Source organism: Vidua chalybeata, chromosome 16 (assembly GCF_026979565.1).
Source record: "Vidua chalybeata isolate OUT-0048 chromosome 16, bVidCha1 merged haplotype, whole genome shotgun sequence".
Taxonomy (NCBI): domain Eukaryota; kingdom Metazoa; phylum Chordata; class Aves; order Passeriformes; family Viduidae; genus Vidua; species Vidua chalybeata.
The window spans coordinates 12,334,068-12,349,958 of record NC_071545.1 but is presented as its reverse complement, the minus strand read 5'-3'; the positions used below and the strand labels follow the sequence as shown (position 1 = coordinate 12,349,958).

The window sequence follows — 15,891 nt, the reverse complement described above, 5'->3', positions numbered from 1 at the left end:
CACTGTCCCACACACAGTGCTGATTAACCATTTCATACACAGCAGTTCTCACTGAGCAGAGACAAACCTGGCATTAAACACCTAGAAATAACCGTGTCCTGCTGGTCTGAGCCACCACAATCCTCTGGAAAAATCTCCCAAGTTCTTAACTGGGCATAGTGGGGAGCTGACCCTGCCTTCCAGTTGCAGCCAAGATGGAAGTGTGTGCAAGGGATGGTTTGCAAAAGTGTGTGAAGCTGTGAGATGTCATGGAGGCATCTGCAGTTCAGAGACAGAGCCTTATAAGTGGTTTTTTCATGCTTCTGTTTGCTAGTGCCCTTCAAATAACCATTGAAAGACTTCTGTTAATAAAGGGATAAACTCTGCAACTAGGAATGAGAGTTGGCTTTTGGTCTGTATGACAGAGTTACTAAATAGTTATGTCTGGAATTTAAAGCATCAGTTGGTAAATATATTTGATTTTAGTCTTTTCGTGGTATTGTGGTGATACATTCTCTACTTTATGAGAAGTAACAATCAGTAGAGAATCATAAATATTTGCATTTTTGGGAAGGTGCTCTTCAGGAGCGCTGCTGGATAGTGACAGCCACGACACTTTGCTTTGAGTTGCTACTCTGACACTCCACTAAGTTGCTTCTCACTTCCCTCTCTAATCTTGGTTGCTGTTGGGAAGTTGTTGTTGTGTGGTGCTGCTAAAGGACTGGAGAGCAGAAAGGTTCAAGTGTTAATAAAACATACATGCAGTTTTGATAGCTTAAAGTGTGCAAAGAAAGAGATCAGTCCAGTAATGTGGAGGCTCTTGTGAGTAGCTGTGGAAACAGAACTTCTCTTTTGGAGATTTTTTTATTTTTGTATCTCTAGAACCAAAGATCAACATAATGAGGAAATTAATCCAGTATAACCTAGAGATTTTACTTGTGAGTTCAATGGTACTTGAGATGCTGAGTCACCATTAGCAGATCGATCCATTACTAAAATGGGGCTCATTATTGAGAAATAAATATTGGCCACTGGAAGCTATTTACTGCAGGTGAAGTTAGAGTCAAGACTGAAGTATCAAATTTCTTTAACCTCATGTGTCTGGTTTGCTGCCATGAATATGAACTTAGGTTTCCATAAAAACTGAAAAATGTGAAAAGAACCAGCTCAGTAATCCTGAATTTAATTTGAGACCTAGACTGCTTTGCTTCTAGATTTCTTTTCCAGTATTAGAGTAGCAAAGCCACATTGCTTAGCAAATGTGTGGCAAGTTCAAAAAGCAAGCTGATTCCCAGGGAAAACTGGATCTGCTTTCCTGAGCCTGGTAGCTTGGAATCTATGCAATGTCTTCAGTCCTGTCATGCTCTTCTGACCTCCCTAATGCTTGAGAAAGCTGGGATGTCCTATTTGTCCAAATGCAAAGAAAAAAATGGAAGAATGTGGTTTCAGGCGGGGTATTACTTTTAAAACTACAGCTATGATGATCACACATTAGTTCCCAGACACTTTTCTTAATTCCCAGACACTTCTCATACTCTCACTGATGTTTACTTTCATTATCTGTTGGTAGCACTGCTTGTTGCCATTAGCTGTTGCCGCTAATACTTTTTCCACCTGGGGAAATATTTTGTGGCTAAATTGCTTACAGAAGCAGGCTCTATCTTACTTCTGTTGGAGATGTTGCAATAAACAATGGTTTTGACTCTCTCCTGAGTTCAGTCTCACCAGAACAGTGTCAAAAAAATAATCTTCAAGTACCTTCAAGTCCTTGTTCTTTTGCACTTTAATCTTTATTCACTGACTTTCTTCTGTGAATCATTCTTTAGGGCTGCAGGGTTCTGGTTGACGCACGGGACAAGCTGGGGATCCCTTGGCAGTACACAGAGAATGAGAAGCATGGGATGTTCCTGATGGCCTTTGAGAACAAAGCTGGGATGCCCATCGAGCCTGCCACCTTCCAGCTCTACGTGCCCGCCCTGGGCGCGCTCTGGAGGGACTCGGGAATCAAGGAAGCCTTCAGCCGCCGGAGCGAGTACCAGCTGGTGAGTACATCCATCTCCTCGGTGGGAGGAGAAAAGCACTGCGGTATAAATCTCTCTTCAGCTCAAACACAGCTTGCTACGTGCAAGATGGAGCCACCCTGTTAGCTGTTCGTAGGAGTGCTGTAAATCTGAGCACTTCAGCAGCAGAAACAAGTGGTAATTGGAGCCAAACTTGAAAAACTACATGGCAGTAAGAGGGAGTGGAAAAGTGCACATGACTGGATAAACTGGAAGAGCAAGAGGAACCAAAAAAGGCAGGAATTGGTTGAACTAAAAATATTTTAGCAGCTCAGTAGGTCTGTTCATAGTAGGTCACTGATGAAGGCACACTTAATTTGTAACTTTCCAGTCCTGCCAGCTTGCACTATATTGATACTGGCAAACTCTTCCTGCATGCAGCTCTTTTGAAGTGAATGCAACACCCATTCAGGCTGCTGCTCCCTGACTGTTTCTTTTCATCCTGACGTCTGCAACTGAAACTTGGATAAGCAACTGAAAGATGACAGTGAGCATAAAAATGTGCTCTCTTCCCTGCTTTCTTGTTATTAGGTCTTCATGCTCTTGTGCCAAAATAGCTGCACTTCTGGTATGGGATATGTTTCTGACAGCTGTTCATAATCCACTCCTTTTTCTTCATATGTACAAGATGGAGAGGATTTCTTTTCCTTTTCTTTTTCTTCTCCGTTCTGTGGAGCAAGGTCCTGATCCAGACAACCTGGTACCACAATTGCTATGTTATAGTTGAATTAGAGGGGTTAAAGGACAGAAACAGGGCTTTGTATATTCTCCTTTAGATTCTTTTACAAAGGAAGTCAATACAGCTGAAGGAAAAGGAGGACTAGAGAAATTGGACAGTGAAATTCTGATTATTCCCTCATGCTGCTTCTCTGTGTGGGTTCTCTAGTGTCTGGTACTGTAGTTAAACTCATGCTGCAGCCCTTAGGTACTCATCTGTCTCCACTAATAAGATGCCTGCTTGAGTCATGTTGTTGCATATCTTTGAAATCTGTCTCTGAAGTATCATGAGACTGCCAAATAGGTAAAGAATAAATGAAATGGTGAAGCAAAGCTGTCACAGGATGATTGGATAAACCTCACTTCCTTAGGCTAAAAATGAAACAATTTCCATGTTACAGCACTGGGGGTGGGGGGGGAAGGATGTGCAGGGGGAGAGAGGATGGATTAATTGTTCTATTATTCCTAGCATCTGTAGACACAGGCTTTGCTGTTCTAAGCACTGTTCAAATGTGGAATAAAAAGATGGCTCATGCCACAGGGAACTTGAATTTGCCATGAAACAACTGCTCAACTGCTAAGAGAATCCAGTATAGTAAGCAATACTTGCATCAGCAGCCTGGTAAGATTGTTTGTTTGTTTCCCTGGGAAATGCTATGGTCAAGCATGGATTTTGTTTGTAGAGGGAAATTCAGATGGGGATCATGTGGGAGGTTCATTCCTGTACTGGTTAGCAATAAAGTAGTATCAAACTGGGGGTTGAAAAAAGTCCCATTTGTTGAATAAATGGCATTCCAAATGTAGTAGGCCTACCTCTGCCTTCCCTGGCTTAGAGGATTAAACAGGAAATACCAAAAAAAATAAAAAAGCCCCACAGAAACAAAGCAGAGAGGCATGCAAGTGATCATTTGATATGCTGTCATCTTCAACATCCTGCTGCAGTTCCACTGTGCATCCTTTTGGATGCCATTGGTGTCACCTGGGTGGTGTTACTGGGCCACCTGGAACTGCTGCAGGCACCAGGGCTGTTCCCCTGCCAATACTGCAGCCACGTGTGCCACAAAAACTCTAACTCCATCCCAGTCCTGTGGCACTGACAACAAGAAAATCTGGATGCTGTTCTTTTGTTGTGCAGGCTGCATCACCAGGGGATCAGAAAGTCCCTCACTTGTAACTAAGAAAAAGCACTTGGCTGCATAAAAGGATTTAAATGTTGCTTCTGAATTAAACAAATTATTAACACCTTAATACTTTGAACAAGTTTCCATATCTTGCTTCTTAGTTCAGCAGAAGTCTGATTCCCTCAGTATACGGGAATAAGCAACTGTAAAATTCCTTTAAAAAAATTAAAAGTAAATAATGTTTTAAAGAAAGAGGTGGTTTAAGGAGATGCCTAATTTGTAATTGCATATGATATGTGTAAACCCATACCTTCATTTAGTTTAAACCCTTGCTGGATATAGACTTGTGTAAATAAATAGAAGCCAGATATAGTGGACTCTGAGAAAATAAATCTTTTCTAAACCGATTTTAACTCAGGCTAAAGAAAACCTCTGCATCAGCACTCTCTTTCTTCCCTAGTATAAGCGAGCTATTAAATGGAATATGCTTGGTTTAAACTGAATTTATTATCTTTAAAATAGTTCTTAAATCATCACCAAAATTTTGCAGCTTTACATTACTGTGATCTTTCTGAATGTGCCTTGACACTGTTTGAAAAAACAACCCCACTCAGCACTGGCATTTTCTTTACCCCCGTCTTGCAGTCAACTGAACACCAGCTTTTTTTTAAATCATTGTTGTTATTTTGGCTTCAGAGCTGTAGGATTATTGGTCTGCTGGTGAATGCTCTGTTTCTCCAGGAAGCTGTGGGACTGTTAAAAAGCAAAACATGTTGGTTGGTTGACTCGAGCTGAAAATTGCAGTGCAGGTGCCTTCCTATGGTCTGTAATGCCCCGCTCAGTGACTGACTCAGCAGTAACAAACTTGTTGAAAGAAAATAGCTCTGACCATAACCCTGTGCAATCTAAAAGCTGCTTCTCTGGCACTGCAGAAGCTGCCTCTGGGCATTTGAGTGTTTTCTGCTTCATACTCAGTGCCTCCAAGTGCTGGTTGTAAATCCCTGTCTGGGTCTTTGAGCGTTTCAGAAGTGAGTGGGTGGATTCTACAATAGCAGGCTGCTTTTTTTTTTTTTTTTTTTTTTTTTGCTTTTGTCTTCCCAGCCTGTCTTAAAGCAGACGAACCAATTTTGCTTTCTTTTTACAAACATCAGCCTCTCTCTCTTCCCCTACCCCAGCCAGTCCCCACCAACCCAAGTTCCTCTGTTCCTTGTATGGGAGCCAAGTCGTTTGGGGACAAAAGCTCCATTGTATGTTTGCTTCCATTGTCACGTCTGTCCTCGTTTTTTTAACTACTGGAATAGGAATTCCTTTGTAATCAGAATGGGATTCTTCTCGCTTCTCCCCTGCCCTCATTATCCCCACCCCATTTTCTGTCTGTGTGTTAGGAAGGAATACATTGGTCACGAGTCTCCAGCTGTCCTGGGATATTTGTTCCTTGGAGGGTGCCCGTGGTAGTTTGGGCAAGGGCTGCAAATCCCCCAATATCAGCAGGGGGAGACAAATCCCACTGGGAATGTTCCTGGAGAGCAGCAGTGGGATTTCCTGCAGGGTTTGGCTGCAGGGGTGGGAGCTGCTGCAGTTTGAGCCTAATGAGAGGTGCTTGGGTGTATTTGGGAGTTTGGGTGCGTGGATCTGCAGGCTCTTTTTCACCCATTAGTGCCATTTCCTTTTATGCTATAAACCATGGAGACCAAGGCCAAGATAGGAATTGCTTTGGTCATGTGGTTTCTGTTTTGGTTTGTGGTTTGGGGTTTTTTTGGTTTTTTCCATTCTCTCAGGTCTTTACTGTGAGAATGTGAGAAGCCATTCACTTCTCTTTAATGAGTCCAGAACAAAAAGTCTGACACAAGGTTAGATACTCTTGAGTTCTTGCAGCTTGGCATGCTTGATGTCATTGTGGGTAAAGATGGGGCAAATAGGACTTGTCAGAGAATAAAAATTATTTTGTCACAGGCAGAACAGATGGATAGTGATGAGCAGATCTGCCAAGACCATCATGTGTTTTTATCAGTTCTTAGAGCAAAATTGACATTGTTGTTATAGAACATATGTTCATGATCCATCACCAGAATATCAATTGAAATTGTCCTTATTGATGTATTAATATTATTACTGATGTTTCCTGCACTGTTAAAAGACTTTCTGGTGTTTTAATAGCTCTTTTTTTAATGAAAAAATAAATGTCAGCACTAATGGGAAGTTGTGGTTCCTGAGAGGGAAGTAAGGCTCTTGCAAATATAGACAAAAACCTTAGTACTGTGTCCATAGCTATTTTTAGATGTGTGCACAGGGAATTGTATGGAACACTTCCATTAATACTTCAAATACTGAGAGCCTCTGAAGCCTTGGTTGTGGGAAGACTCTGGAAAATGTTTTAAAGACCCTTTCTTTTGTATTCATTCACCATTCTCTGGGTGAGAGGTGAGGGGGAATTGGGGGATATTTGCAATAGCACATGGGTCACCCTTCTGAGAATTAACTAGGGGTTTGTTGTTTTTCTTTTAAGCAGCCCCTGGAATTGGTTAAATTCTGCCTGCCAGGACAGGCAGTGTGCTGGAACACTGCAGAGGGAGCAGCCTGCTCCTTGGGGTGGGAGAGCTTCGTTGCTGCATTCTCCCCATGCAAGGAGCTGATGGCTTCACAGCCTCACAGGCAGTCAGCTGTGTGTTCTGGCCAGTGTGCAGGGGAGGCACCAGTTATTCACACTAATTCTCAGTTCAGGGTAGACAAACTGTGGCTTAAATGTCTTTATTTTTGTACAGAAGTGCTCAGTACAGCAGTGATGTAATGAGGAGCTGGGCTGTACATCAGCTCCTGTGGCACTGGGAGATTTTGTGGCAGCAATTTGGCTGAAGCCAAGTGAATTGAGAGATGGGGCAGCAGAAAACAGACTTAATGTGAGAAGTAGGTGACTTTTGAAGTGACATGTTCAATGAAATCTGCAGCAATGGGCTGGATTTTGTCAGAATTCTTCAGTGCACTTGAACAGAGATTTCCCAAATCCTGAAGCACAAAGTTTCCAACTGATTGTTTCTCTTTAAGATGCAATGGCAGGGTAGAGCCAGCCCTAAAAGCATGTTTCTAGGCAGTTTGCTCTCTCAGCACATATGGCAGAGCCCTGAAATGCAGGGATACTTGTGCCTGGCATCGCTGTAAATCACTTTGCACTTGAGGAAATACCGAGTGTCAAATCCAGCCCAGCTTATACAATTGGCTGTAACACAAAAATGAGCTCTTCTCTTTGCAAACTACTGTTTGAATATGAGCTTACACAAGAGACTGTGAATGTTGCCTATTCTGCAAGGATGATTTTTTTTTTTTCCAGAGCTGTGAAACTCTCATATTTCATCAGTGAAATCCATTGAGGCTTGACCAATACTGGTGAGATGTACAAAGGCAATAACCACACTGTTCAAAGTGCCAGCCTGGGAAATCTTGTTACCATTTAATGCATGTAATTGGGACTAGGCAGCAACTCTGCCAAATTACTTTTGAGTTCTGCATGGGTATTTCCTAGCTTGCAGAACTCCTGTGAAACTAAATTATTTCTGGGAAGTTACATGGTTTTTTGTTTTCTTTTCTATATCTGGATGGGACATACCACTCTAACCCACAAAATTTTTTACAAAACAAGGGATTGACAGTAGAGCTACAAAGCAGAAATTCATGTTTGCTGTTGCTGAGCCTTAATTTTTTTTTTTTATTTGCACACTATTAGTGCTGAAAGTCAAGTGCATCTGTATCTAACAATATTATAGTCTTTCTTTCTTTCTTTCTTTTTGAAGCTAATTGTGAAGCTGTGGATGGTAAATTGGCTTGTCTGAATCACAGCTAGTACATGCAAGGAATGATAATGCTGTAATTTATATATAAAACACAGTAATAGTCAATGATAGTCTAGTTTTGTTATGTTAGAATTCTGAAAGAGTGGCCTTACCTGACAGAAGATGTCATATTAACCCAAAAGATCACTGACTTGCAGACTTTACCAAAAGATCACTGACTTGCTCTGGACTCTTATGGAAGGGAGAGTTATGAAGATGTTTCTTAGTTAAATATCTGAGCAAGGTTTTGAGCCAGTGTCACAGCAATTAAGTGCCAGAGATCCAGATTTAAGTTCTTAGTTCTAACTCTGTTTCCAATCCCAAGACCTCCAAAGTTTCTGGTCAGGTTATGGAGTCTGACTCATCTTTGTACAGCAGGGGAAGTTAATTGCTTGTTTAAGTGTAATACTGCAAAGCGTGGTGGCTGCTCTGCAGCAGGAAGGATTAGCAGCTGGAGTCCCTGGCTTCTAATCCTGTCTCTATGACCAAATAGGAAAATTTTTTTCAGAGCAAGGTCTCAAGTAAGAACCCTCAAACAGAAGTGATATTTTGTTAAAGGAGGTGGAAGTTCATGAGCTATAGTTTAGGTTTTATTAAAAATTGAGAGATAGCAAAGCAAAATGCAGCTGGAAACCTTCACACAAAATCCTGTGGGTACTGGCTAAGGCTGTAAAGCTTGCCAGTTTGCATCTGCAGAAGTTCAATCCTCAGTCTTAAATTTGCAATATTCTAAAAATGAATGTTTAAATGAGATATGTTAATGGGCCTGCTGCCACCAGAGAGCTCCTGGTGCAGTGCAGGGTTTGGCTGTGCTAGTTTGTCTTGACAGTCAGGGATTCAGCCTGAAGACTGAGCTGGAGCAGGAGGCAGAGTTGGAGATGTTGGCTGTCACCCACAGCAAGGAATGCTCCACTTGGTGCTCTGAGTTTTGCTTTAAGTGCCATTGAACAAGAGGTGAGAAGAACTTGCATTTAAAGAAGGCTGGATTCACTGGAATCACTGCAAATCATTTTGAATTCTAGCAAAATCTGCTCTTGCAAAATCTTTTCTCAGTGACGAGAGCTGTTCTGTGAGGCAGAACCAACCTAAGAAAGCTGTGATGGGTAAAACAGTTATTAGCCATTCTTAAATACTTTCTGCTATTGGAGAGAAATAAGAAGAACCAGAAAGGTCATGAATTATGACTTTTTTTAGAGCACTGCAAGTGGAAAAGTCTTGGAGAACAGCAGTTTGTGACTGTACCTACCTGAAACCTCAACCAAGCATTGAGTGCTGAATGCTCAGTGGGAAAATAGAAGGATTCTTGCCATGAATTTCTCCTGACCTTAGGTTATGACAAAGTGCAACAGCTGGGTGAAATGTGGCCTGCATGGAATTGGGAGGATAAGTTGGAAAGTAATGAGCAGATCATACATAATAAATAAGTGGATAACAAGAAATTGATATGCCTACCATATGGGAGCTGAGATGGATCTGAATAAAAAGAGCTGTGCTACTGGCTGTCCTGCTATTCTGTATAGTGAATTCCCAGCACTCAACATTTTTTTAATTTTTACATTATTTAAAGATCAAAAGCTTTGGGTAAAATCAACTCCAAAGTCTGTAAGATGTGCAGTTAATGCACTTCATTAATGCTCTGCTCTCTATGGGTACCAAAAGGCTGAAATTCAGACTTAGTGTGGACCTTCCTGTAGGAGCTTTTTGCTACTGGCCCTTGGAAGCCAGTACATCTTGACTGTGGTTTTGGGGTGGTTAAGATAAATGAGAGAAACAACTTCATATTTACACCTCCCATGGTGAAAATTCATTGCAAGCATTTGCCTCTTGCCTAATGATTGACATTTTCCTGGTTGAAAGGTTTCTTTTTCCTTATGTGTATTTTACTAAGTACAGACAATTTTTTGTCTTTACCTCTTAGTAATTGAGCCCCTTAGAGAACTGTCTGGGTGTCCCAAAAGGTTTTTACTCATCCTTACCTCTCTGTGTGTACATGGGAGTGTTTATTGTTTGCTATCTTACCTTCAACAACAGCACTGAAACACTAAATCTAATGTTCTTAGGCTGGAAAAGCCCTTTTGGCTCCCAGCTCTTGAGAATAAATGCCACCTTGGTTCTAGAAAGAAGCTTTAATTTTATTATGCATAAAATAATTAGAAAAAATACTCTGTATGTTTGTCTTTGCAGAATTGTTGTTCTAAGCCCTAATTAGTGCTACTCTAAATCTTGCAGGACTGTATTGAATATGAGGATTTGTTCAGAGCAAGTACAGCTGTAATTAATCTTTGCATTCCCGTCAAGAAATGCTGGCACATGCTGTGAGAAACAAGGAAGGAAACTTTCAGTTCAGGCTGTCTGAGCCAGTACCCAACTGCAGCTACAAACCACTGGGGTAATCTCTTTATCCCTTTCTAGTGTGCAGGAAAGGTCTGGGCAGAGACAAATCCAGCCCAGTGAGCAGCCTTTAGCTTTGATTATGCTGTTTAATTTCATACTCAGAAAGTTTCTAATGGACCTCAATCATTCAGGAGACTTCAAAATTGGCAACTATTATCACCTTAGAGATTCCCAGTCATGAAAATGTATTCCAGAAATCTGGGAAGTTAGGCACATTTAAAGATGCACCCTTTGAATGACAGAGGGAGTCTAATGAAGAGTTCCTTCTGAAATTTGGAGAGCTCACATATTCAGTAATGAGCATCTGCATAGGTTAAAGTCATGGTAGCACAAGGGAAGCTTTTGAGTTGCTACAAAAGTTCTTCATTATGCAGAGACATATATGTTAATGTTTTTCTGCCTAAAAACAAAGAATACTGTTTCTAGTGGAAGGGCTCCACTTGTCAGACTGGTTTCATCCATTCAGTCTCAAAGATACAATTGAAAAGGAGACATTTATATTTTTGTTCCCATGATATGGGAGTTCAGAGTTCTTGATGAATGAAAGCTACATGAACTACTTGAAGATGCAGCAAGGACTGGGTTAGCTGTGTGAAGGGAAAGAGAGAGCTCCTGCTACTTGCTGTGTGCTGTATTAGCAGTTTTCTGACCCTGTGGTTGGTTTCAGGAAACTGGGGGAAAACACAGGCACTGCCCAAGAAGAGGTGACTGGTTTTGTTAAGCCTGTCTCCCTGACATGGCGCTCTCTGCTCAGAGCAGCAGTGCTGACAGTGCACTTCAGAAAGTTCCAGTTTTACAAGTCAGCCTTTTGTACCTCATTTATATGTTCTTTGTAGTGATTCAGCTTTCTTCTCATTCAGCTTTTTCGTGGTACCAAACCTTGGGCTTTTCACCTAGAACTGGGACAGAAAGCAAGGGTGTTTTCAGTGCCTTTAAAAATGTTCTAAAAGGTTCCCTTGAGAAAAAATTGTAAGAGGTTAAGGCTTGGATTTTTCAAAGGGGCCACTGAATTTAATAGGATAAAGGGGTAATGAATGCTTTCAGGCTTTCCTGAATATCCTAGTTTATTGTAAGCTATGTAGGATCAAGAACAAGTAACATGAACAGATGAACAAATAAGCAAAACATTAAAAACTAGGTCTGTTTTTATGAGAGAGTCTTATTGGCATATCTTCTGTGTTTTTATACTTAGCAGATATTTGAAGTTGTTCTTTACTTATCACAGTGAGAGTGAATTATGTTTAATGAGCCCATGTTCTTGAGAAGATGGGACCTGACAGAAAGCTGCAAAGGAAAATGCAGGTAGGATGGTTAGGCAGCAGTAACCTGCTCAGGTGGTGATGTTGTACCCTTGCTACCTATCCAAATCCTGACCTTTTTGCAATGACTTCTCAAAAAGATTGTAATGTCTTTAAGCTACTTTTCTTCTGTTTTTCCCCCTGCTCCTGTTGTCTCCCAAACAAGCCTGGTTTGCCTTAAAACATGGAAAGTTTCACTGAATGCAAACCACTCTTGGCTTCAGCTTACCTTGGGCTGTAGCTCTGGACAGAGTAATGCCAGTGAGCAATAGGAAATGGTGGTTTGGGGAGCTGTGCTTTGCACTGAGCTCTTGTTTATGCTGGGTGGGTTTTTTGGAAGCTGCTCTTGGAGAAGGGACAGATGCAGCCTGGGGGTGGCTGAGCACGCTGTGCTGCTGGGGAAGGAACAAGCCATGGGCATCACAAGTGGGCACAAACTGCCTTAACCTGCTGCTTGCCGAGGAGTGATGACAGTGTCTTTATCTCACTGATCCTTCTCCCAAGCAATGGTTCCTTTCCTGATGCCAAAATAAGATTCTGTACCTCAAAGAGTAGTTTTTTCAGTGTTTGTGTTCCGAGTTACTGGAGTATCTAAAGTGTTCACAGACTGTACAAATCCAGGCTCTGTTTCACAGGTATTGAGTGTGGAGGAGGAAGAGGAGGTGAGCAGAGGAAGGGAGGAAACAGTTTGACTTTTGACTTCTGGGCTTATGTGCAGTGGTAGCTGTGCAACAGGGGAGGGTTTCATAGGTCAGGTGACTTAAGATGCACCTGAATGTGATGCTGTTATATCTCAGTGCTCCAAAGTGCTACAAACCAAGCAGCTGATAAGCAAACACTGGTGGAGGGAGCAGAGCTGTTGAGTGCCCTTCCTGAAGGAGAAGGGTAAGGTTAGCTCCGTGTTTCACTTCTCCTTTCTCAGCTGTACTGCTGGAAAAGCTTCTGTCGCAAAGGCAGAAGGCATTGTGGTCCCCACCTTCTCACTAGTTTGCAACTACACCTAGAGCAACCCTGAGGAGTAAACCTGTTTTGCTCTATTATTGACTCAGGATTTGGGGGAGGGCAAGAAAACTTCTTGGAAACATCATGCAAGATTTTCTGTTTGAGAAAGTGGAAAACATGTTGCTCTGAGAAGTAATTTATTGACACCTTTCGAATGTCTCCTCTGTATACAACACAGATTCCTGCAGTCAGACTGAGGCAGACTTGTGCTTCACTTGGCTTTCCTCCTGAACAAACTGTTGCTGTTTGTCCTTAGAAGGTCTGCTCTCCACCCCTCCCCCAAAGCTCTTAATTTGACTTGCTTTCCTTGATACTTGCTTAATTCTGCCTCGGAAAACTCAGTAGAATCTCAAACTGGAAAAGCACTGGTTTATTGATGGAACTCTTTCCCATTTAATTCCACCTCTGAATTCAAGGCTTTGATCCGTGTGCTTTCAGTCTGGTCAGAGCACAGTAGTGAATCAGTCATGGTGTTGGATATGGGCAGGAGACAAAAGAGCCACCTACTATATCCTCTTTTTCTGTCTTCTTGCTTCCAGCCCAGCACATGCATTCCTGGTTGCAGGGAGTTCAGCTGGCCATCCACGTGGCTGGACTGCTGCCCTCTCTCCAGTTCACTAGGATGTGACCGAGGCTTTAATTAGGATTTTTTTATAGACTAGTCTGCTCAACAGCTTGGAAAAGTTTGTTAAACTCACTTCATTTTCCACCATGGCTTGATTAATTTCTATGTGTAGCTGAGGCCTTAAGGATAGAAACTGTCACCTATTTCTAATCACAGATTTCATCTTCAGACTTGTTTTCAGACCTGAAAGAAAACAAATTCTGAAGTTATGTTGAAAGTAGTCCAGGTTGCATGAAATCTTCATACTGATGTATCAGTAGGGTGAAAGTTTAAGTGCAGATTTGAAGAATTCCTCCTCCTCGTGCCAAAGCAGTTGTCACAAAGGGAGAGATTATTTAGAATAGCCAATATGTTTTGATGTGAATAGATAAAAAACCTTGCAAGGTAATGCAGGATGAGAATTCCCACCGATTGGAAAGGCACTGGGGAGGCAGGCAGGGTAACAACAGGCAGAAACTGCACCTCAGGGCTGGTCAGTTCTAAGTCTCTTAGAATTAACAAATACCAAACCTTAATTGAAAAAGGAGGTTTTTGTTTCTGGGGCAAATGATTTTTGAGAAGCAGCTGTGAAGCTGCCTTGGGGAGTCCCTCAGACTTGCAAGCCTTGTGTTGTCTGTGGTTGAGCCTGCCAAGCACTGAGGTAATGGGCATGGGGCACAACTTCAGAGTAATGCAGGCAAGGTGGAATTTAATTTCTTTCTGCACTCTATTCTCTAGACACTTGATTTTATAGGAATCAAACTGTTAAATAGTACTCCTGAGTGCAGCTAAGACTTAGGTTGCATTTTAGCTGGGTTTTACCTAAAACCTTACTTTCAGATATTGAGCAACTTACTGAGTTTTGCAAGGCCATCATTTTAGTCTGCCCATCTAAAAATGTCTCAGTATACATACAGACAAAATGAAAATCTTATTTAGAACAAAATTATAAAGAAATATGAGGGATGAACGGCACTTTGCAATCCTTACAGTCACCATTTAACAACAAATTTCAGTGTGATATGTCTGAGCTGATATTTCCCCAGAAAGTGGAGCATTAGGACACTGCAGCAAATCTTTGGTGTAAGTGGAGCAGGAAGCATCGTTCTGCAAGATACTCAAGGTTATGCCTCTTGTAAGTGCATCCAAGTTGCTGAGCTTTCCAGCTGGCCACCTGCCATGGAAAAGTCCAAGCTCAACATTCTCTCATGGCTGGTGTTAGCTGCTTTTTCAGCCCACAAGATCTAAGATATTTATTTCCCATCCCTTGATCTGATAAGATTTGAAAGGGAAACTCGCTGGTAAACTTGTGATTTAGTCTTGATCAGATAGTCAGTACTGCTGACTAGATTAATTCAGGAGGTACTTTTTTTTGTCACTGTCTGTTCTAGTTCTGCAGATGTCTCCTGTAAACAAAGCAAGTTTCAGGTTTGCATTCTGACCTGCTGGGAACAAAGCTTGTGCCTGGGGTCAGGGAATAACGGGATTGTGCATCATTCCAGGGGATGCAAAAACATCCAGTCGCTGCCATTTTTCCATGGCAGCCGCCCACTGAGAATAAATGGGATAATTTGCTGGTGATGGGCCAGAATCTTGGATCCATCCCTCCTTGTGCAGCTCAGGACTTTGTTCTAGCTGTGGCAGGAGTGCTGTTTCAGTTGTTTTTGGGGTGCTGAGCTGGCTGTGCCTGGAATGAGAAGCTGAGCGTGGCGTGCGCTCGCCCGGCTCCACGGAGAACCTCCGGTGTGGAGATGAAAGGGCTCTGGCAGCACTTGCAGACAATGAATTCCCATGGACAGTTGGCAGGGAAACAGGAAGGAATCCTTCCATGGGATGCTTAGGAGTAGGTCTGGCAGCCACTCGTGCCAGGTCTGAGCCGGGCTCGCTGCTGATGTTGGATGCAGTCGTTGGACTATTTTTGTTGTTTAAACATGAATTTGGTCATGCATCCCCTTGCATCCACTCCTCAACTCTTGCTAGCTGGTCAGTGAAGGGTAGGACATGCTGAATCCCTCATGTGCAGGTCTGTCTGGTTAAGGATTTTTCTAGATTTATTTTTCTGAAAGCTAACATTTAGCATGTTTGTGTTACACTTTGTGTTTTGTTTGTGGCCAGTACTGTTTTCTCTGCTGTTTGCACCTGTTTTTTTTTTCCAGCCACTGCAGATCTGTGAAGCAGAAACAACAGTGATTAAGACTGGAAGTATGAGTAAAATCAAAATTACAGGGATTTTTTTTTTAATGTTTCTTGAAGCTTTTAGTGTAGGATGGAGCCTGCCTTAGTCTATTAACAGAAAATTCCTTTCTTCCTGGAGGCACTGCTGCTGCTGGGCATATTTGAGACAAATGGACAGAATTGTTAACCTAGTCCAAAAGTAATTTATCTCATCTACATTCTGTTGATGTAGAAATACCTAGAATTTCAGGAAAAAATGTAACTCTAGTTTTCCCTTGCAGCACTTGGGAGAAAGAATTGCTGTATTTGATTGCTAGAAAAAGCTAACACATGTTAAGAGTTGCCCTTCAGCAAAGAACTCCACTCCTGTATGAGTGTTTCTTAGCTGCAAGGCTGGAATTTCAGTCACAGGATTCCACAGATCTTAGTACTGATGTGGAAGCTCTGATTAACCTAAAGTTTTTCTGGAGAATTAAATAAATACTTATCACCTATTATTTTCCATATGCTGCAAAGCAGTTAGGCCATGTGTCATAGAGGATGAGTTAATACAAACCCACCCTGACGTGTACAAACAAATTTTTCCATTGCCTGTTTGGACTGAGGTGACAAATAATGAATTTTAAATATTTTCAGACCTTAACATCTGATACTTACCGTGTGTGAGCAGGCAGGAGAAAGGAGAGGTAATTTTTAGAAGTTTGGAACCATATGGTA

The 15,891-nt window shown here is 41.8% G+C and overlaps 1 protein-coding gene across 1 annotated transcript in view; it reads left to right on the top strand.

Annotated features, from left to right (window-relative positions):
* GNA12 (G protein subunit alpha 12) overlaps positions 1-15,891 on the top strand; it is a 40,646-nt gene that overhangs the window by 10,123 nt on the left and 14,632 nt on the right. The window contains exon 2 of the mRNA XM_053957444.1: positions 1,806-2,021. Coding sequence (XP_053813419.1) covers positions 1,806-2,021 — 216 coding nt within the window. The remainder of the gene's footprint in view (positions 1-1,805; positions 2,022-15,891) is intronic.